This window comes from Euleptes europaea, chromosome 14 (genome assembly GCF_029931775.1).
Source record: "Euleptes europaea isolate rEulEur1 chromosome 14, rEulEur1.hap1, whole genome shotgun sequence".
Classification (NCBI taxonomy): Eukaryota; Metazoa; Chordata; class Lepidosauria; order Squamata; family Sphaerodactylidae; genus Euleptes; species Euleptes europaea.
Window position 1 is genome coordinate 30,908,275 of NC_079325.1, and position 23,480 is coordinate 30,931,754.

Here is a 23,480-nt window from a genome sequence, read left to right on the forward strand (position 1 = left end):
GTGTGTATGGAGGGTGCATAATCTATTATGATTTGTTCCTGTTCTTCGGCAGGAGATGCAGGCAGTGGGAGGCCCACGGAGTGACCACAGTCACTCAAGAGATCAGCCTCAATTTAGTGTGCACGCTCTCTTCCGCAAAATGCAGATCAATTTGTGTTTTTCTCTGCAAGGGAGAGCAGATTGCGAACTTGCATGATTTGCTGTCTCAGCCAGAAAATGACAATTGTGTTTGCAAATTGTGGGTATCATTTCCTTCTCCCCTGCTAGACGCCTTGGGGAAAGCACAAACACAGCCACCCACTCATGGCAACAGCCCCCCTCGCGCAGCCAGGCTCCTGCCACGTTTTATCAGCCTGTGAGGCCTGCTGATGAAATCCTGTTGGCAGTTCCACGCAGTAGGCTGATGGGTCCTGTTGCCTGTGTATTGGTTGGCACCCCGGGATGTGTGCCCCAACTGCTCCCCACTGCTTCAATCTTTATGGATAAGATGTTTTCCTCTTTACTTGGGTGCTAAGTAGGAAGGCTCATCCTCAGTCCCTGGGAAGCTAGGAATCAGAGTAAGATGGTGACAGCACTGCCATGATGGGGTAATTCTTTCTTTGTTGGCCATATTTGGAGACAGGATTGCAGTAGCCTCTCCTGAACATCTGGGGATGGTCTGTGGGCAGCTCTGTGTGTGTTGGTCCTTCATGCCAAAAATGTTACACTCTTGCGCCCACGCAGTCCCAAATTCTTTGCCAAGAAAAGCCAGATACTGTGGATTGTGTATAAATAATGCAAATTAAGTATCTGTATAATATTATTCTGCTTCGTTTGGCATTTTTAAAAATCCATCATAATCCTTGTTTTGGGAGAGGGCAAAAAGCTACGGAAGGCATTAAACCCCCTCTGCCAACCACTGTTTAGGCACCCCTCTGTCTTCTAATATTTCAGCAAGCACTGGCCACATATCTTCACAAGCATCTGTGTGGTTGTTGTGGATGTCGGAGATTCTCAGGGAGCTAACTTGTGAGCCCAGTAACACATTCTGTATTTCTTTTCTAAGTGTCTAGTAGTGAACTCTTGGCTAGCCTTGGCCATCTGGGTCAGAGCCAGTGTGTTACATGTATATTAAAAGTATATAAAATCCAGTATTTTATGCATCTTATGAAAAGGACATCCAGGTCCATAAACATGGATGCCATGATAAGCCTTTTAGTCTTTAATATTCCACAAGACTTGGTTGTTTTTGGCTCTGGATTTGGCCCCGACGATAAAGAAAGAAAGTTTCTCACCGTCCCTACCCAGTGCTTGTTTGTCTGCAAGAAAGAGTGATCCTGCCTTGTGTTTTCTTTGATTGTGCTCTCACAAGGTTTCCCCTGTGTCCCCCACAGTACCTTGAGGAGCTGCTGCTGAGCAGGCAACGATTGCTGATCTTCTTGGAAGAGCCCTTCTCTGGTGTACCGCAACTCTCCGCCTCTGGTAGGGAGTGGCTGGCCCTGGTGTTCAATGCTTTACAAACAGGAAATGTCCCAGATGTCCTAATAGTGCCCATGGGACTCTCCTATGACGTGGCCCCCGGTTTGATTCGTAGTGGACGAGCGGTAAGAACTATGCTTATGGCCAGAAGAATCTAGGAAACCACATGTCAGTTAATTATGAGGCAAGAAGGGAATTATGGGTTTAAGTAGAAAATATTTTATCTTCCAACAAGTTTGGTTGTGAGCTCATTCTCTGTTTTATATATCAACTGTTTGCTTAGTCATCATAAGAACATAAGAAAGGCCATGCTGAATCAGACCAAGGTCCATCCAGCCCAGCAGTCTGTTCACATAGTGGCCAACCAGGTACCTCTAGGAAGCCCACAAACAAGACAGCTGCAGCAGCATTATCCTGCCTGTGTTCCAAAACACCTAATATAATAGGCATGTTCCTCTGATCCTGGAGAGAATAGGTATGCATCACGACTAGTATCCATTTGTACTATTAGCCACGTAGTTACCGTCAGTCTGTACAGGGTGTTTTTGGGACGGGGAATGTAGGAGCCAATGATTAAGAGCCCCCAGTCCCTGTAGGTACATGGTGCCTGATAAACACAAGCTGTGCATGTCCAGTGGTTTCCACTGCACATTGGGGGTGGGGGGGAATGTGGAGTCAACCCCATACATTAATGTTCATCCCCCACTTCACTATCTAAATGCAGAAAAGGCCAGCAGTCTCCCAAATGTCTGAGAATCAAGTTCTGAGCACAGAACTCACAGACCACATTTGTCAATTGGTCCTGGGGACATACCCAGGAAAAGTGTATCATGTAGTTTGCCATGACTGATATAGAGCTCCCGGATATTTGCGGGGGCGGGGGGGGGGGAGAGAAAGAATTTGCTGCTGGGTGAGGTTGTTGGGTCCTCTGAGTCACCATATTCAGACTCAGGACCAAACTAGAAGTTATGGCAGCCGTGGGTCCAACCTGTGGCCATTGACACCATTTTAGAGAAAGACCTGGCCATTTTAAAGTGCTGTGGGCCCTTGCAGCATTTTTAAATGGTCAAATTATTCTCTAAAATGGTGTCGTTGGTCACAGGTTGGATTTATGGCTGCACAATGCCTAGTTTGACCCTCAGAGGTTTGGATTCTATGTTGCTGACCTCCTGTGAGAAATATTCTTATCAGTGTAATGTGGGAAGGCAGACACAGATATACTTGTAATGTGGGAAAGCAGATACATTCAGCCACTTGATGTATTTGGTAGTTGAACGATGAAGAGGGTAGAGGGACATATTTTGGGTCTTTGGTAATGCTTTATCTATATTCAGGCCTAGATCAGGTTCCGTTTTGTCTGGGGAGCATTCTTCCTCCCTTTCATTTTTGCCTGTCTGGTCTTTGCATGAGTTAAAATTGCTCTGTGTCACATGGATAATCTTGTGTACACACACACACACACACACAAAGTGGTTGACAGAACTGCAGTTTGAAGGTTCCTTTCAGGGTTTAAGCACTTAAAGAGCCCAGAAACCATCAGTGGGGAATTCTCAACATCTTCACAAAAAATTATGGCTCCCAGGACCAAGAGCTTGGCCATTTAGATTGCTTAAGAGCTTTTCCTCACATATCTGTTTAATGGTATATGTTGCCTTCCTGCATCTGTAACTGAAAGGTAAAACCAACATGGAATCTGTATTAGATCTAAAAAATGATGCTGTCCTACTTTCTAGTTCAGAGCGACAATAAAAGTCCATTGTATGTTGGTTCTTATTAGTATTTTTGTGTCCTCCCTCTAGTGTCGTGTCTCCCTCAGTGCTCGCTGCCATGGCTCTTCAAACAAGTCAGTTGTAGAAATTGAGACCAATGTAATTGCTTCAGCAGCCCATAAAATTAGAACCTTCTCTTTGTCTTCCCAGAACCACACCCAGCCTCGTAGTCTCTGGATGTCGCTGAGGACCATCTGCCGAGCTGCTTGTCAAGGGCTGGGTTGCATTCGGGTGGATTTTGCTCAGCCCTTCTCTTTGCAGGTACTGTGTATGAGCATGAAGTGTTGAGCCTCAGAATCATGGGGATAAGCCATGTTAAAGATTTATAAAAGCCTCCTTAAGGGTTGGTCCAAGGCAAAACCACAAAGTGGTGAGATGTGACTCCTCAGGGTAACACTACCACCAGTCCCCTTAACTAATCTGCCAGGAGAAAAGAGCAAGAGTCCAGTAGCACCTTAAAGATGAACAACATTTCTGGCAGGGTATGAGCTTTTGTGAGCCACAGCCCTGCAAGGTATGACACAAGGTGAGTTCCAGAAAACAGTTATTCTGGTATCTGTAGCCAATATGGGGTAAAGTACTAGATTCAGACTGAAGCCCCAAAACCCAAGAACTCCACTAGATATAATTAAAGTGGTTTATTAAAAGAATGTGCAGGAATATGACATATAAGAGCAATGAACAGTGAGGGTGAAATAATAGAGCTAAATACCTAACCTAAGCACATTTAGAATTATAGAGTTAGAAGGGACCATACAGGCCATCTAGTCCAACCCCCTGCTCAATGCAGGATCAGCCTAGAGCATCCCTGTCAAGTGCTTGTCCAGCCTCTGCTTAATGACTGCCAGTGAGGGGGAGCTCACCACCTCCCTAGGTAGCTGATTCCACTTTCAAACAACTCTTCCTGTAAAAGTTTTCCTAATATCCAGCCAGCACCTCTCCACATTTACAAGCATTGGTTCTCTAGATCCAGGTGCTACCTGGCAAGACTGAGTCCAACAGAGTTCCAAAGTCCAGAACAGGGGCTCCAGCCAACCTGGCCCACCCAGAATCAAGAAGTGTCCCAAAGTTAGAAGTAATTCAGACAAAGGGTGAAACTAGAATGAAAGATCTTTCCTTTATGCCCAACTGACCAATCAAATGTATCGCCAGTGATATAACTTAACCAGGTGACCCAACCAATCAGGCGAGTTGTTGTCATGAGGCCATGCACTCTGCAGCTGTGCTGGGCCAGATTAAGCAAGCACCTTCCCCCACCCATGGGTCCTTGCACTAATGAGATGGAGTGCGTAGACCAAACGCCCTTCCAGATTCTTTGGCCTTGAAACTGCTAGGCTTAATGGTCTTATCGGCACCTGTGACAGCCTCTTATCTCACTCTTTGAAGCTACAGTCAGCTTGACCTTGGGTTCTCAGAGAGAGAAACTTCCAAGATTTCTGCTAGGCCAAGCCTGAACCAATGTTTCTGAATTGTCGCCTAGTAGTCTCTTGTCAAGTGGCTTGCATGATCATGAACTACATGTTAGGATGCCAAGGATTACGAACCAACCAGTGAACTGTTCAGTAGCTGGATGTCCCTGGTGTAGACGTTCTGACCTGGGATGCTGCACGTTCTGTGGTGTTCTGCAATTTTGGGTATTCTCTTTTTTATTATAGTGCTTAAAAAATAAAAAACTAACCAGTATGAAATACAGCCTTGCTTGTTTTAGTATAAAATTTGAAAGAAAGTCACCATTTGGATTAAGGAGTGTTGCTGTACCCTGTTTGCCAACCAAATGCTTGTGTGTAATTTGAAATTGGAAGTGCTGATCAAGCCCTGTTAGCATGGGGACAGCTTGGTTTTTGAGAGTTCTCTTTCTGCATAAGTTGTTTCTTTAGTATCCCATGTCTAGCGATTATCACTGTTCTGTCCCTTCTCCGGATGCAGAGGGTTTTTGTTCCTTCCCTGTTAATGAATGGGGTGTTACTTGTCTGTAGAGAATGTTCAGTGTAGTAGAAACAAGAAAAGAGCCTTCTGTCTCTCTCTGCCAGACCTGGCTGCATTTCAAACAGCTTATGTTCTTTTATTCCTAGGAGTATGTAGCAAATAGCGCCTTCAGACAGAGCAGTTCAGGGAAACATCTGGAGGAACTCCTCCTACCAGAAGTACTTGGCAAATGGTAACTATACTCTCCATCAGGGATACTCTAAGCCTGGTGCCCACAAAGTAATTTTACCTGGTTTTTGGTGGCTGTGTGAAGATGTGGCTAAAAACAGGAACCATTGTGTCCGCTGGAGTGAAAGTAAAGTTGAGAGGAGGCGAGGCACAGTGTCCTTACATCTCAGTCTCTAAGCTTTGTATACAGTGACCATGACTGCCTCACTGCAAATGCTCCGTACCTGTGAAGCCTTTTCTGGTAAGTGATGCTAACTTACAGAGCTTGACCCACCTAGAAAGAGGCTAGATTGTGTGGCAAGATCCAGTGTCTGGAGAATAGTGGGACTTCTAGGAATACAGGCATTGGTCATCTTAGGTCTAGATCAGGTTGGAAAGGGGTATTTCTTTACTGCGGGATGAACTAGCAAGGAAAGAAACAGAAGACCCACAATAATGGAGACTAGAAAGCCCTGGGCTACCAAATGCTGCTTCAGCTACTCCAGTTAATTTACCTTTGGAAGGCTGCTCTGAACTTTTGCATTAATCTTTCTCATTTTTAGCAAGTTCATGGGGCAGGGGTCCTCTCATGCAGTATAGAGCCTTCTGGCTGCCTGTCTTGTGGATGATTCACATGTGGCTGCCATGAGGGCTTTGGATAAGACATGTGTCTGGAGTTTCATGCTGGGAACTATTCTCAAGCATGTGGTGGCCCAGCCTGAATTGGGACTGTGGTCTTTGGGAGAGGGGCTTAAGGCTCTCCCCCACTGCCATTTTCCTGACCAGAAATGGCCCAAGGCAGGTGGCTTGTTGGTGAAACCTACTATAGCCATCAAATCAAGTAAGTTTCCCCATTGGGGCACATTGCTCCTGAAACTATTTCAGGTAGTGAAAACGGCACATGGGAGAAGGCCGAAGATCTGTTCACTGCTATAGCAATATGAATCAGGCTCCTGTGCACCTAGGAATCATATTCCCATCTCAGGACTCCAGACATGCATCAGTTGACAGCCCATATGTGACTTGACTCTTAAAGATGCATGGGCTGTGGGCCTGAGAAGGAGAGAGGCTGTGGCTCTGTGGGAGAGCATCTGCTTGGCACACAGAAGATCCTAGGTTCAATCTCCGGCATCTCCAATTAAAGGGACTAGGCAAGTAGGTAATGTGAAAGACCATTGCCTGAGACCCTGGAGAGCCACTGCCGGTCTGAGTAGGCAATACTGACTTTGATGGGCCAAGGGTCTGATTCAGTATAAGGCAGCTTCATGTGTTCATGGTTCCCTCTTTGTGACCAACATGCTTCAGATGGTACAAATGGTCCTGCTTGGTTTATTCAATAGACTGTATTTTGGAGAATGAGATGAGAGTTAATAGTTATTTTTACAGATTTGCACATCCCACAGAATCACAAAAATTGCACATGTCAGCTTTCCAGTTACATTTTAAAACTGCACGCATGAGCTTGCAGGAAAGGCTAATTCACAAATAATAGATGTTCTTGAGCAAGAAATTTAAAATATAGTTTCTGCTGAGCAGCATCTTGATGTACATTAATTCAAGGATATATAGTGAAAGAGTCCTCGACACTTTGATCAGCTGAAAGAGTGGTTTTATGGGGAATAGTGTTTCTCGTGGCCTGTGCCCAAATATCCCTTTGATACCAGTGATTGACGTAAGTAAAGGTTTGTGGCTTCCTCATGACAGCAGCTTCTGCAAGGACGGTCTCAAACAAAGTGCTCTCTCAGTTGGAACGTGCTTCGACTATAGCAGGCGGTACACCTTGTGTGCTTGAAAGAAACTACCACTTCAGCCTCCTGTATCCTTCTGCTGACAGGCAAATTACAAGTGTCTGCCACTTGTCAAGCAGCTCGGGCGTTTAGCATAGAATGTAGTTTGTCTATAAAGAATATATTCTACAGAATATTGGTCTGAATCCACACTCCAGGGGGTGGGGGGGGTCTTCTCTGTGGTAATTCACAGGAAGCAATTTTTAAAAATCTGTTTGCAGAATTTCTGTGACTTCCAAAAAAGAAGCCGGTTAAAGGTGAGAAATAAGGTGGAGTTAAAACCTGTTAGGTGGCCAGCCTGGTACTCTTTGAGGTTGTTTGGTGGAGTCTTCAGGCTACCACACAGGGCTGTTGTGAGGACAAAATGAAGGAGGGGAGAACGATGTGAACTGCCTTGAACTTCTCGAAGGAAGGATAAGATTAAAAGCATGATCAATAGTGGTGTGATAGAGGGAAAGAAACAATCTGTGTGTGCCCTGGGGCTGGAGGTCCTTTATATCTGAAAAAGGAGAGTGGCCAAAATGGGAACGGGGCATAGCCGGAGAGAAAAGGATAGAGACAGTAAGACTAGCCAAAGTTTTTTTCTACATACTGCACTTTTTAAAACGTTCTGCCTCTTCTAGCCCCATGAACCTGGACTGTGAGAAATTGGAATACCGGTCATCAGACTCCTATGGTGCTGTTGCGCTGAACATGAAGCAGCAAACCTTGATGGACAATTTGAGCCTCCATTCTCTGAGCAGTAGGTGCTAATTCATGTGACTTGGAAAGAGTGTGAGTCTGAGCTAGTAATCCCCACACTGTGTGCCATGAGAGAACTTGCTGTTGTGCCACCGCGAAACAAATGAATTAGGTGATAGAAAGGTTCCCATGAGCCCCAAGACAAGTCCACCACAGACTAGGCTGATTGCTTTGTGTCTGCATGAGTTGCTGCCAGGGCCTTTTCTGGTTCTGTTCCGAGGATGGTAATTGTGCTCTAACTTTGTGTCATATGCGCTTGGATCAATCAGTCCCATTGCAGAGATGCAGCAGAACTAGTACCTGCTCCCGACACAGGCCTTTTGTGCCTCTGCATGAGTTGCTGCTCTGGGCAAGTCTGTCCAGTTGGAAGACTCACCCACAACAGTGACTCATGCATGAACACAAAGGATAGATTCCCCTTCAGAACAGAAAATTCGTATTCCTTACAGACTTGGGTTGGGGTGTATGGGTAAAGTGTGTTTGCAGTTTGACTCAGAGGTTGAGGAACAGGATGCAGGAGCTCCTAGGATCCCAAGCCAGTCTGCTGAGAGACATTAAATTAAGAATTTTTCAGGTGAGAGCTGCCAGCTGTAAAAAAAAATTTTTTTGCGGTCATTGCTCATCTTACTTTCTAATAGTAAAGTTGGCCAGATACTTAGATCAGGTGACCAGAGCTGTGAACGAGCAAGACAGATCTTTCTGCAAACCTGAAAAGGGTCCTAGGTTTGCAGAAAAATATGAAATCTAAAACAAAATATATTGGGGAGTTTTAAAAAAAACTGCTTTGGTCCCTACTATGAAGAAAGGTGTGGGGTAAAAATGAAGTAAATAAATATAGCTGAAGAGGGGAGGTGATAACAGGTAGGTTGGTGAATGACTGATGAGAGAATGAGGCAGAGGAAAGGAAAGAGGAAATAGTGTGGGGAGGGGGATAGAAGGAAAGTGAGGCGCCACCCCACACTAGGGTTCCCTGCCATGCAAGTGGCTTGCACCACAAAATTAGTGGCTGGCACCACAAAAATTGGCCACAGTTTTCCTAGGTAGAGGCTACTGGGTGCCAGGGCAGGGGGAGATAAAAGTAGGTTGGCTGTTGTTTGGGAAGGAGATAGGGTTACCAACTCCAGGTTAGGAAAATACCTGGAGATTTGTAGGGGGCAACCTGGAGTTTGAGGAGGGGAGGGACCTCAGCAGGGTATAGACTCCACCTTCCAAAGCAGCCACTTCCGCTATGGAAACTAGTGTTGCCAACCTCCAGGTGGGGGCTAGAAATCACTCGGAATTACAGTTGCTCTCCAGAGGACCGAGATCAACTCCCCTGGAGAAAATGGTTGCTTTGGAGGGTGGACTCTATGGCATTATACCTTGCTAAGATCACTTCCCTCCCCAAACCTAACCCTCACAAACCTCCACCCCCAAATCTCCAAGTATTTTCCTTCTTGGATCTGGCAACCCTAAGGGAAACTGATCTCTGTAGTTGGGAGATCTGTAGTGATACCAAGAGATCTCCAAGTCGGCAACCCTAGAAGGAGAAAAGGAAGCAGGAGCAGGGGAGAGGCTACGGGGGCTTTCAGGAAAGGCAAAGAGGAAATAATGGTGGAGTGGAAAATGAGATGCCTTCCCGCAAATTTTACGGGTTCCCACTTGTTGTTCGTAGTATTGCAATTCCCTTCTAGAAAAGTAGGATATGGAGGAAAATGAAGAAAGGGTACTCTGTTTTTAACTAGCTTTGGCAAATTATCAGGCACATATTTGTCTTTGGATTGCTTGGATCACGTGGCTGGCTGTATGTGCTGCTCATTTTGCCCATGCACCATCTGGGTTCCTGTCTGTATCACTGTTGGCAAAGCAGAGGCAGTATTTTTTTTTTTTTGGTCAGGGCCACAGACATCCTTGCATACAGAACGCAAGCCATTTTATTCTTGTGTGAGGTTCCTTCTCCAGATGCATCAAAAAAGCAGTATGGCTGTAAATATGACATAGACTCTGAACATTAGTTGTTAGTGACCACGGAGGTGTTCTTGTAACTCTGAAGCCCAAATTCTGGGGTAATGAGCTGTGTTTTGTAAAACTGTCATGAATTAAAGAAATATACAGACACACACATATACCGTATTTTTCGCTCCATAAGACGCACTTTTTTCCTCCTCAAAAGTGAGGGGAAACGTCTGTGCGTCTTATGGAGTGAATGCCGGCTCGCGCCGTCTGGACACGCACGCGGCCAGCCAGCTCTGTGCGCCCCGCCCGCCTCCCAGCTGGCCGTCGGGGCGGGGAACACCGGCTGGGTTCGTGCTGGGAGGCGGGCGGGGCGCACAGAGCCGTCTGGGCGCGTGCTCGTCCGGACGGCGCGAGCCGGTGTTCTCCGCCCCGACGGCCAGCTGGGAGGTGGGCGGGGCCGCACAGAGCCGGCAGGGCGCGTGCGCCGGCTCGCACCGTCCCGACACGCACACGCCCAGCCGGCTCTGTGTGGCCCCGCTCGCCTCCCAGCTGGCCGTCGGGGCAGGGAACACCGGCTTGCGTCGTCCCAACGCGCACGCGCCCACCCGGCATTCGCTCCATAAGACAAGTTTTTAGAGGAGGAAAACAAGATTTTTTCTTGTTTTCCGCCTCTAAAAACTAGGTACGTCTTATGGTCAGCTGCGTCCTATGGAGCGAAAAATACGTTGTGTGTGTGTGTGTGTGTATATGTTTATATATTTATATATATATTTATATATTTTTATATTTATATTTGAAAGAAACACCACTCCCTGCCAGAGGTCAACACATTTGTGGTTGTTATGACCAGAGCCTTCCCTGATGTGAAGGGAGGGGTAGAATCTGTCTCTCTGAGCTTTGGAGTAGCTCAGAGTGCCTTTATGTCAGGGATTATCGTTTCCATTTACCAGCTCAGGAGAAGGACAGGAGCTAATCACTGAGTACTTGGGAGATACTTGAGGAACTCTTGCGCAGCATGACTTCAGGAGCAATCTTCTACCTATTTAGAAAGCTCCCAGTTCGGGGGGGGGGGCCTTATTACAAAAGAACATAAGAAAAGCCATGCTGGATCAGACCAAGGCCCATCAAGTCTAGCAGTCTGTTCGCACAGTGGCCAACCGTGTACCTCTAGGAAGCCTAAAAACAAGACAACTGCGGCAGCATTACCCCACCTGTGTTCCACAGCACCTAATAGACATGCTCCTCTGATCCTGGAGGGAATAGGTATGCATCATGACTAGTATCCATTTGGACTAGTAGCCATGGAAAGCCCTATCCATGAATATGTCCACTCCCCTCTGAAAGCTTTCACCACATCCTGGGGCAGTGAGTTCCACAATTTAATTATGCATCATGTGAAGAAATATTTCCTTTTGTCTGTTTTGAATCTCTCACCTTCAGCTTCAGCAGATGACCCCACATTCTAGTATTATGAGAGGGGTAAAAAAGCTTCTCTCTGTCCACTCCAGTCTGATAGCAGCAGTTTTATTCTCTATTCCTTGTCTAATTATGGCCAGCATGGAATTTGACTTCTTATAGAGCTATCCACTACCACCCCAAAATCCCTTCTTGGTCTGTCACTGCAGGCACAGATCCCATCAGTATATATGTAAAGTTGGGATGTTTTTGCCCTAATATGCATCACTTTACACTTGCTCACATTGAATCTCATTTGCCATTTTAATGCCCATTCCTCTAATTTGGAGATATTTTTTCGGAGCTCTTCACAATCCGTTTTTGTTTTAACCACCCTAAACAATTTGGTGTCATCTGCAAACTTGGCCACCTTGCTGTTCACCCCCAACTCCAGGTCATTGATGTACAGGTTGAAAAGCATTGGTCCCTGAGGGACCCCACTGCTCTCATCCCTCCTTTGTGAGAATTGACCATTTATTCCTATTCTCTGCTTCCTATTTTTCATCCAGCTCTCAATCCATTAACCCATGACTGTGAAGTTCGCTTAGCAGTCTTTGGTGGGGGACTTTGTCAAAATCCTTTTGGAAATCCAAATACACAATGTCCACAAGCTCATTCCTGTCCACATGCTTATTGACACTTTCAAAAAGCTCTAAAAGATTAGTGAGACAGAACCTACCTTTACAGAAGCCATGTTGGGTTTTGCTCAGCAGGGCTTGTCGTTCTATATGCTTGACAATTCTATCTTTAATAATACCTTCCATCAATTTACCTGGAACAGACGTCAAGCTAACTGGCCTGTAATTTCCTGGGTCCCCCCTGGAACCCTTTTTATAAATGGGTGTTACTTTGGCCATTCTCCAGTCCTCTAGTACAGAATGGTTGTAGGGACATGTTGCATATCATCGTTAGAAGTTCAGCAATTTCCCATTTGAGAACTCTAGGATGAATACCATCTGGTCCCGGTGACTTGTTAATTTGCAGTTTGTCTAGATGTTCTAGAACTTCCTGCCTTATTACCACTATTTGCCCCTGCTCCTCATTCTCCCCTCCTCAAATCATCTGTTCAGAAAAAGGAATCTGCCCTATATCTTTGACAGTGAAGATAGATGAGAAGAATTCATTTAGCTTCTCAGCACTTGTTTTATCCTTCCTTAGTGTTCTTTGATTCCTTTATATCAGTTACTCCTCACCCGAGGGAGACTCTCCTTTGGTCTGTATCTTTGGTAGTCAAAATGTTCTGCCAAGCAGAAAATGCACCAAGCCACTCTGAGCTGCCAGCATGGTCTCCCTGTTACATAAACGATGCACCTCACATGTCAAGGTGTGTTTTTTAGTTTATCACTGTTCTTCCTGACTGTGGATATAACTTTCCCATTATCGGTTATTTTAGTATAATACCTGAACTGCTCTGTCTGCTAATGCACAGGCTGCGTGACTTTCTTCAAATGGCTCATAAGCAGGCTTTAAAAAAGAATAATCTGGAAAGAAAAGAACATTGCCTGGGGGAAGCCTGCCTTACTGAGGCACATCCCTTTTAGGATGAAAGGTGATCGGTGGAACAGGCCCAATCATAAGTCAGGTTCAGCCATCCGGGCACCCCTGCAAACATAATCTTATGTGTGTTCCTATTCCTTGCAGGGTATGAGTACATTTTAATCCTGTTTGTGGACTCCCATTTTTTCATTGGTCATAATTGCCCGTGGCTCAGAGTGGTAAGCTGCAGTACTGCAGTCCAAGCTCTGCTCATGACCTGAGTTCGATCCCGACCGAAGTTGGTTTCAGGTAGCCGGCTCAAGGTCAGCTCAGCCTTCCATCCTCCGAGGTCGATAAAATGAGTACCCAGCTTGCTGGGGGTAAAGGGAAGATGACTGGGGAAGGCAATGGCAAACCACCCCATAAACAAAGTCTGCCTAGTAAACGTCAGGATGTGATGTCACCCCATGAGTCAGGAATGACTTGGTGCTTGCACAGGGGACCTTTACCTTTTTTAAAAAATGTGTTTATTAGATTTATATCCAGATTCTTGGGAGGAGTCCATGAGGTAGCTCGTGACATTTGTAAAATGCTACAGATTCCATTTCAAAGAAATAAAATACATATTTAAATTTAAAATTTAAAGCTATAAAATAAACAGTGCGAGGAAATTGAGAACAGTTCTGAAATACTAAAAAGCATTAAACAACTTGTTCCACAACTAGTAGAAAAAGTTCCTGAAGGATACTCTGTTGACTTCTGTTAGCCTTGATAGCTACATGGAACCTCTGTTATCAGAGGCCATTTGTTTTGGAGAACCAGATGCTGGAAACAAAAATGGTTGTGTTGGAGAGCCAGATGATGGAAACAAAAAAGGGAAAGCCATCGTGGGCTTCCTGAAGGCATCTGGCTGGCTGTTGCAGGAAACTGAATGAGAGATCATTGGACTTATCCAGCTGAGCTTTCTTTACGTTCAGATTTCTAGCCCGTGTTGTTCCACCATAAAACTCAAGCATAATGCTGATAAGGCTTACTGTTGCCATGCTGAAGAAACAAGCAGTGGAAGAAAAGAGTATGAAGGTTCCCTTTTGAGTCTACAATAAAGAACAACAACAAAGTGGTCCCAGCTCTGGTTCCGTATTCTCTCCGCGGGTGACCTTTAACAAAGCGCAGTTGCGTCGTTTTGTGCTTTGCAGTTTTCTAAATGTTAAGAGCAGCCCGAGGGCTCTGTCACTGATCTCATTCTCTTTCTTTCTGACCCTTTGAAGCCCCCAAGTGTCACACCCTCCCCACATGCTCCCCTCTTGGACCTGCCATTTGGACGGAAGGTTGGAGGAGATCTAGGTGACAGGACAACAGGGACAATTAGACAATGAAAGGCCTCACTTCTGAGCCATGAACTTTCCCAAGGAGGAAGCGGCCCTTTCAAGTTCCCCTCTACCAGCCAGGGCTCCTGCAGGGCTTGGTTTTAATCTTCATCTGCCTCACTGCCTTCATTTATCTCTGCCTGCATGATCCAGTCTGCTTCTCTCTCTCCCCCCCCCCCTCCACCAGCCAGACTCCACCACCTGGTTGTCATTGCTTCACCTGGCTTACTGTGTGAGTTCATAGAAGGCAGTTTTACAGTCTGCACACTGTGGACTTGTGAGGTATGGCTTCGAAGGCTGCCAACTGGGTTGTGTTTTTTGTTTTGTTTTTAATATTGCCTTGGTGGGACCAAGTTGGTATATCAGCAGCTTTCCCAAGCCAGTGCTTTGGGCCTTGATCTAGAGTAGAATTCCTTCTAGAGGGGGTTCTTCTTTGAGGTGCAGACTGAGGCATCTGGGGGTACCATTAAGGGCAGCAAGTCTGACCCATGGGTCATGATCCACTGGGAAGTTTTTCTGTGCGAAGCCTGGAAATGGACAGGTACTGCCCGAGGACACAGTATCTGCTCTTGCAAAATTCCACTCTGTGCTGGTGAAGCTTGAGCAGGAGAACTACTGGCCAGATGATTTAGTGAGTGAGAAAGGTGTTAAGCCAGCCTTGGTTCCCTTTGGGTTCAAAGAAGGAGATTGCCTTTTATTGTTTTGACTCTTTTTGAGTAGTAGTAGAAGAAGAGTTGGTTTTTATGTGCCGACTTTCTCTACCACTTAAGGAAGAATCAAACCAGTTTACAATCACCTTCCCTTCCCCTCCCCACAACAGACACCCTGTGAGATAGGTGGGGCTGAGAGAACTCTGAGAGCTGTGACTAGCCCAAGGTCACCCAGCTGGCTTCATGTGTAGGAGTGGGGAAACCAACCTGGTTCACCAGATTAGAGTCCGCCACTCATGTGGAGGAGTGGGTAATCAAACCTGGTTCTCCAAAATTAGAGTCCACTGCTCCTAACCACCACTCTTAACCACCACACCACGCTGGCTCTCCACTTCTCTCAACAAAACTCTCTCCACTTCTCTCAACAAAAAGCTGAGGATAACTTAATTGCTGGTTTTAAATGCCTTCACTGTTGGGCAAACCCTGCCCTTGCTGAAGCCTTAAATATATGTAGAGGTTTCTTATTACCATAAGAGAAGAATCGAACCGAAAGTTCACACATGGTTTCAGGCTCAGTCTAGACTGTTCCTTTGCAAAATATGAACTATTGAATTCAGAGAAAATCCAAGCGTGCCTTGCCTATTCTTAGGGCTGGGTATATGCTCCATAGTTGAAGGAATGCAGGAGGCTCAGAGTCTTTTACTGGCTGGAAAATTCAGCTTCCCAAGGACCTCCCCCCTACAACATTACGATGATGGGGCTGTGGATGTGAATTGTTAAAAAATGTAAAATAAAATATGCAAAAGAACTGCCAGTATGCTCAGTTATGTTACGGAATTGGAGTCGCCAGGACACAGAATGTTTTGATATATGTGTTTCCAAGTTCATAGATGGGATATATAATAAACACCCATTAGAAGCACATAGATGCATATGCAAACGTGATGCTCTTGAAACCACCCAACACGTGCCATTTGAGTGTAAATTATATGATCTTATCCGCACAGGTTCATTGATTCCATTATTAGTGGACTGCCCTAGATCTCTGAGAAAACAACGTCTAGCGCTCCTCCTATCAGAATCAGACACAATAGCTAACTTATCTGCAAGCATGGCCAGATTTGCTTGGTTAGCAATGAAAATAATCAAAGATTGCTTAAGTCAGTAGCTGAAGAAATTGAGAATGAGTAGACCTATTTCTGATAGACTTATTTTACCAAGCTCTTGCTATTATTAAGCATACCAATTTTAATAATATACAGCTTTCGTTCTCTTTGATATTAACTAGCTACGTACCTCTGCATTTTTTTTTACATTTTAAGCATTTAAATTTTAATTGTATTTTGTACTTGTTTTACTCTATATTACACAGTGGGTAGCCATGTTAGTCTGTTTGCAGTAGTCAAAAAGGGCAAGAGTCCAGTAGCACCTTAAAGACTACCAGAAAATATTTTTGTTAGTTTTTAAGGTGCTACTGGACTTTTGCCCTTTTTGATTACTCTATATTATTCAGTAATGTAAACTCAATTTGTTTGATGGTCTATGACTGCAAATAAATGACTTGGCTTTCTGGTCAGTTTTCATAGCAGCCATATATGTGTTTTAAGTGCAGAGTTTATCTGGCCCTATCTGTGTTCACATCTCTGTTGTTTTATATGATGGTTAGGCGGGTGTTCCCTTTTTTGTAGAAAAGGTGGTTCTGTGTACTGTTTTGTACTGCAGCCCACCGATGAGGGCAAGGGACATACCTACCCGCACGGCTCTTGGTTGAATAGGTACAATTTGTTTGCAAATGCAAGACATTACAGAGTTCTGTTGTACTGGCGCCTGAGTCCACTGTTTCACTCCCAAAGTTGAGCCAGCGTGGTGTAGTGGTTAAGAGCGGTGGTTTGGAGTGGTGGAGTTCTGATCTGGAGAACCGGGTTTGATTCCCCACTCCTCCACATGAGCGGCGGAGGCTAATCTGGTGAACAGGATTTGTTTCCCCACTCCTGCACACGAAGCCAGCTGGGTGACCTTGGGCTAGTCACAGCTGTCAGCCTCACCTACCTCACAAGGTGTCTGTTGTGGGGAGGGGAAAGGAAGGTAATTGCAAGCCGGTTTGATTCTCCCTTAAGTGGCAGAGAAAGTCGGCATTTAAAAACCATTTCTTCTTCATATTCAGCCCTAGATTCTCATGAGCTTGCACCCCTTTATCTTCTCTTAGCTGCTGTGTCCTGCTCTGCCATAATGGCTGTGGGGATTACCTCTGCGCTCCTGCTGCACAAGCACCAAGAGGTAAGCATGGAAATGGGGCATGAGGACCTGGCTCTTTCTTCCTCAGGAGAGTTGACAACGGAAGCAGTTTTCCAGCTTGGGGTGTTTGTGTGGTGTCTGAGGGACAATTCTGGCAGTTATGAGAGACATCTAGCCTGCTGCAAGACTGCAGACTCTGCCTGCCTCTGAAGCTCAGGTCTCGAAGCGGGGTGGTAATTTCACTGTTATGTTGTACTTTCCAATATGTATTTCATTTGTCCTTCCTAAGACCCTGTTAATCCATTTTATAGATGCAGTAACTGAGGTCAGGTGAAGGGCTCTTCCACCTTAGTGATACACATATGCTTAAAAATGTAATGTGAATATAATTAAATGCACCCTTGCAAGCATGTGTATTGTACAGGTGTGCTTGATGGGTGAACGGGATTGTCACATGAAGCTGCCTTATACTGAATGAGACCCTTGGTCCATCAAAGACAGTATTGTCTACTCAGACCGGCAGCGGCTCTCCAGGGTCTCAGGCAGAGGTCTTTCACATCACCTACTTGCCTAGTCCCTTTAACTGGAGATGCCGGAGATTGAACCTGGGACCTTCTGCATGCCAAGCAGAGGCTCTACCACTGAGCCATGGCCCCTCCCCTAACATGAAAAAATATTTGTCCCTGGCTCCTTTCAGTTGTCCTGGGTCTATGGCTACGTAATGTGTGAACTGATGACCTGCACAGTTTCTGGGGTGCAGCTGAGCTGGGATTTGAGCCTAGCAGTCTGGAACAAGCCGGTTCTCAGGCAGCTGGAAAGATGCGCAAGCTCCCCGTACTGCTCCAGCATCCAGAACTGAACACGGTTGGAGGGGCATAGAATTTATGTATACATTTAGCGCTTAGGGTGGAGGTCACACCTTCCATAAAATAAAGAATTGGGAAGAAAGACAGTAAAAGCGAAAATTGTTAAGAAATTAAATAATGTGTTAAGTAACTAAAAATTATATATATATATATAGTGAAAAAATCATACCTTATAGCAGAAAAAATAGAAAGATATTATATTTTTCAATACGGATTTAGAAATATCAAACAATAACATATAATAAGCAAGATAGCTACTTATGGTGATTGTCAAAAATACTAAATATTAACCCTGGAAAAAGCACAATCTGTATGTGAATGGGAATGTATGCTGTATGTGTTATGTATTGTTAAAAACTAATAAAGTGTTTACAAAAAAATAAAAATAAAGAATTGGTTAGAAATAGCTTGTGGGGCAGCTCTGACTACCCACACTACCAGTTCCGGAGCCACCTTTTTTGGGTCGTACTTGTGGGAGTTTTTCCTTCTTCCCAATGCTGACAACCCTCCTTCATTCTGGCTCTCTCTCCCCGCTCCCCTCGGCCAGGGAGTCTTCCTGTCACAGCTGATGCAGGACTTCGTCTGGCTCACCGAGGAGATCCTTCTTCGCAACTACGACGTGGGGTTCTCCGGGCAGGTGCGGCACGTGGTGCTGCACACCCTTTCCCTTCTGCGGCGCTGCGTCTCCCTCCACCGCCTCTCGCTGGGGGATGTCCTGGTGGCTCCCAGGAGGACAGAGGCTGCCGTGACAGAGCTGAGCAGGCACAGTGCTGCCCTCCTGCCTGTCTTCATCCAGGAAGCTGTTGGGGGTGAGTGTGAGAGAAGGGGACGGTCTTGGGAGCACTGCAGAAGGAAGGGAACAGCCGTTTCTCAGAAGGCTTCATTTTGCTCCTCTCTCCTACCAGGGCCCTGTTTCTCAGGCAACCAGTATCTTAAGACTAGCCCTCTTTCCCTTGCCTCAAGTGTGTGTGTGTGGGGGGGAGGGGAGGCCCCCACACAATAGGCAGTCCTTTGCCTTTCCAATCACTTCACCTTGTCTGCTGAAAGTTGCCCTGTGTAAAAAGGAGGGGTTGGGAAGTGACAACTGTGAAACAAGAATAAAAATCTCTTGTAATCGCTATTCTTGGTTTCCTCGCAAGGGGTAGACTCTCAGCCAAGTGGTGTCAGCTCTGAATGGGCTTTTCTAGCTCCTGTCGGCTTACGACAAAGGCCTGACTTGAGAACTCCCTGATGTCAACTTCGCCAGCCCTTTTAAGTGCCTCCTGCTTCTTGTTCCTCCTGCTTCCAAGATGTTTTGCTGGCTCCTCTGGGAGAACTCGGTTTTTCTGGGGACTGGGGGTCTTGCTCTGGTGTGTCAGTGGAAGGTGGCATGGTGTGTAGTGGGAGATGGGAAGATGACTCCCTTATCAGGAGCTGGGTAGCCGTGTTAGTCTATCAATAGCAGTAGAAAAGAGCAAGAGTCCAGTAGCACCTTACCTGAAGAAGTGAGCTGTGGCTCACAAAAGCTCATACCCTGCTAGAAATTTTGTTAGTCTTTAAGGTGCTACTGGATTCTTGGTCTTTTCTACCCAAATACAATTCTGGAAACTTGTGCGTAGTGTCTATAAGGGGTGTGCATTACATGGTTGTCTGGTGTTTCTCTGTAGCCTGTGCTATCAACGCCCTCCTGGTGGAGCTGCTTCCCTACTTAGGAAGTCCTGAGCAGCTGAGGGATGCTGTCTTTGTCCAGGAAGAGCTGTATAACAAGACTGCCTCGCTGGTCCAGTTGCTGCCCAGAGACATCATCCTGCGCCAGGTGGGAAGATCAGTGTTGCTTGTGTCTTTTACCTCTGATGGAGACTTTGAAAATGTAGAACCGTAAGACTGGGTAGGCAGACCCCTGCCTCTTTACTGAGTTCCCACAAATCACCATGAGCTAGCAAAGAGAGCATGCCTGCCAGTGCATATAGATTTTGTAAGGAAATGTGAAGGTTAAGCAGAGGATGGACAGGCACTTGTCAGTGATGCTCTAGGCTAATCCTGCATTAAGCAGGGGGTTGGACTAGATGGCCTGTGTGGCCCCTTCCAACTCTATGCTTCTATGATTCTATGAAAGTCACTGGGCCCCACAGAGGGGGGTGGTTTCCGTGAGAGACGATGACAGAACTCCTATCATTGTCCTTGCCACCATGACTTATCTGGGTCAGATTCTTAACAGTATCCCGTTCCTCTGCTATATTGAGGAGGAGGAGGTTTTTATATACCGACTTTTTCTACCACTTAAGCAAGAATCAAACCGGCTTACAATCACCTTCCCATCCCTTCCCCACAACAGACACCCTCTGATGTAGGTGGGGCAGAGAGAGCTCGAAGAGAACTGTGACCCAGCTGGTTTCATGTGTGGGAGTGGGGAAACCAACCCGGTTCACCAGATTAGTGTCCGCCGCTCATGTGGAGGAGTGGGGAATCAAACCTGGTTCTCCAGATTAGAGTCCACCACTCCAAATCACTGCTCTTAACCACTACACCACACTGGCTCTCTTTCTCTTAAGAAGTGCAAAGGCCCTGCTCACCCTGACTTTCCTCCTCATGGCAAGGACTCATACCTTTACAGTGTCTGTGTGAATGCCAGAGCCATGTGTGTGAGTCTGACTTTCCCACATGGTCTTCATCTAGCTTTATGGGAGTGCCTCTATAGCAGCCTTAACAAACTGCCAGGGCTGGCCTGTATCTTCACTTGAAGCATGGAAAGGCTGTGAAGTAATGGGGGCTATGAGAGAGGGGAGGCCTGTCGAAAGTGCTGAGTAGGCCTGGTGTGGCCCATGAGCCGCCTATGGGGAAAAAATCACAGGTAACGGGTCTCACACATGCAAGTGCATCTCTTGACAGCTGCAACACTGAATGATTGCATGTGAATGACTCATTGCAGGTATTGCAACATAGATGAAGATTTCCTAGAATGATGTCGTGAAGGTGGAGGGCTCTCCCTCCCTGGCACTCTTCAAGCGGAGGCTGAAAAGCCATCTCTTGAGGATGGAAGGTTTCCTGAGTGAGCAGGAGGTTAGACTAGATGGTTAATAAAGACCCTTCCAACTGTGATTCAACGATACTGCATCAGATTCTTCATTGGAGTCAATTCACACATTTAAGCTACATCCTATCAGGTATTGTAGGTGCATGTATGGTCTCTAAAATTGTATACAGTAAACAGAGACCAATCAAAGTTAAGCAGTCTTAAGCGCCAGAAGATTTCAGTGACAACATTTCTCTCACCAAGATAAACGTACTCTAAAAGTGTTTAGCTATGGCTGGATTTTGTCTCGCATATAAGCACTAAGAGGGGTCAAAAGTGAAAGAACTGCCAAATCACAGAAACGTTCTAGAAAGGCAATCCAGAGTCATCTTGAATGCAGTTGGAGCCTGTTCTGTGAATCAGACCTGTGTTGGGGCTGGATCACAAACCCCTTTCCTGCCTCTGCTAAATTTATTTTGCTTTCTCCTAGCCGTGCCAGTCTGTGTATTACTACTGTCAGGTTGCCATGGACAAGCTGATCCAGGATGGCTTGTTGGTCGCTGAAGAGGTAGGAAAAGCCATTCTTTGGGAAAGGGAGTGAGCATAGTGAGAAAAGCCGCATCACCATAGCATTTCAGCTTCGCACAATCACAGCTCAGGAAGACTTTGCAGTGATAGTGAAGCCAGCATTTCCCCAAGCTTCAGATAGCAAAGAAATACTTTCTCCCCTGTGAATTAGAATCGGAGAGGCATGCTCTTGCATCTGAATAATGGTTGTTTTCTGAGAATGCAAGAGTAAGGATGATATCCTTAGAGGACCTCACCCTGTGTTTCGCCAGGAAGCACTGATGTGCCAAGAAGGAGATAAGCCCAGAGCAGAGCATGCTTCGAGAATTATTGAAGAGGCACCCCCAAAAACACACTGGAAGGAGGCCAGATCAGGGAATCACGCAGAGATGTAGTAGGCAACATCTGAGCTCACAAGATTCTTTAATAAATGTACTTATTCGGTTCATACATTTTATTTCTTTATCTCATCACACTGTTTGGGTGTTACTAGTCTAGTCCTAGTGGCTGCAGCAGGCTATCCCATCCCTTCTTTCCCCCTGTTGAAAAGCTGTGGGTGTCTGTCCTGCATGCAGGTGACCAGCGACCGCTTGGCGTGTGATGCCGCACAGAAGAATTTCACCAAGAAGCTGCTTTGGAAGGCCACGGATGGCTTTGAAGACAGTGACAGCGACTATGATGAAGAGGCTGGGAAGCAGTGCTTCAAAGTACTGTGAAGCCATTCTGAATGCGGTGCCTTCGCAGAACCCCTTCTGCTCTCAGGGAATCATCCTTGGCTTCGCCAGCTAACCACTCCCCCCCCCATTACTCCAGTAGCAGAGGACTGTCTTAATTCTGGAGGCATGCAAGGCCCAGTGGCATTTTAAACAAACCATTCTGGATCCAGAAAGTTGAATTATGCAGCCCGACTACAATAAGCAGATATTTATAGTTGGCTGTGTTGTGTAATTCTATGTGTGTCGGTCCTGAGGAAGAGGAGCTAAGAGAGTGAAGTAGGGTACTGAATCATAATCCTTGGAGATCTTATAGAGCCTGTCCTAATGCTTTCAAGTCTCCTTCCATCCAGAAGGCCTTGTAACTTTTATCTGTATTTTACCAAAATGCAGGGGTCAGATTTGCCACTTACTGTGCCGTCTTGGATGCAGGAAATAACTGAAAGGAGAGGGAAGGAGAACTGTTTCTTTGTGCTTACCCTACCAACCGCAGGGTTAGGAAGCGGGTCTTGCAGGTCAAAGTCAGGGGTACAAATAACTTACCCAAAGTTACTTTGCTGCAAGCCTAAATGTAATTACGCTAAGCCCCTTTGTAGCACATTGCCAGCCTGAAATAGAGCCAACTCCCTTCCTGTTCAGAAAAGTGTCTCATGAACTCATGAAGCTGCCTTATACTGAATGAGACCCTTGGTCCATCAAAGTCAGTATTGTCTACTCAGACCGGCAGCGGCTCTCCAGGGTCTCAAGCAGAGGTCTTTCACATCACCTATTTGCCTAGTCCCTTTAACTGGAGATGCCAGGGATTGAACCTGGGAGTTTCTGCATGCCAAGCAGAGGCTCTACCACTGAGCCATGGCCCCATCTGGTCACCTGGAGGTGGGTTTTGCTTGCCAGTGGTGACCAGGTAAGTGGCCTGGACAGAAGCTGGAAGCCTCACAAACTCCCAAGATAGCTGTGGTTCCACTACTTCTGTTTCCTACCAGATACCCAGCACACCTCACCCCACACTGCTCTCCCGCTGGCCCATGTGCCTGATAGGAAACCGTCAGCCAAGGCATGGTCTCCAGTATTGCTCTTCAGCTGATAGATCAGGACTCTGAAGCAGATTGTGCCAAGGGGACAGAGCTACGTGTGTGTGTGTGTGTGTGTGTGTGTGTTAAATACTTCCGATTCATGGTAACCCTATGAATCAATGTTCTCTAAAACATCCTATCATTAACAGCCTTGCTCAGGTCTTCCAAACTGAGAACTGTGGCTTCCTTGAGTCAGTCTATCTCCCGTTGGGTCTTCCTCTTTTCCTGCCGCCTTCAACTTTTCCTAGCATTATTGTCTTTGC

At 46.0% G+C, this 23,480-nt stretch overlaps 1 protein-coding gene across 1 annotated transcript in view; it reads left to right on the forward strand.

Moving 5' to 3' along the window:
* GPAT2 (glycerol-3-phosphate acyltransferase 2, mitochondrial) overlaps positions 1–23,480 on the forward strand; it is a 52,842-nt gene that overhangs the window by 22,064 nt on the left and 7,298 nt on the right. Inside the window, exons 8-16 of the mRNA XM_056860086.1 lie at positions 1,374–1,583; positions 3,378–3,488; positions 5,300–5,385; positions 7,771–7,889; positions 16,978–17,048; positions 18,420–18,681; positions 19,519–19,667; positions 21,355–21,432; positions 22,007–22,138. Coding sequence (XP_056716064.1) covers positions 1,374–1,583; positions 3,378–3,488; positions 5,300–5,385; positions 7,771–7,889; positions 16,978–17,048; positions 18,420–18,681; positions 19,519–19,667; positions 21,355–21,432; positions 22,007–22,138 — 1,218 coding nt within the window. The remainder of the gene's footprint in view (positions 1–1,373; positions 1,584–3,377; positions 3,489–5,299; positions 5,386–7,770; positions 7,890–16,977; positions 17,049–18,419; positions 18,682–19,518; positions 19,668–21,354; positions 21,433–22,006; positions 22,139–23,480) is intronic.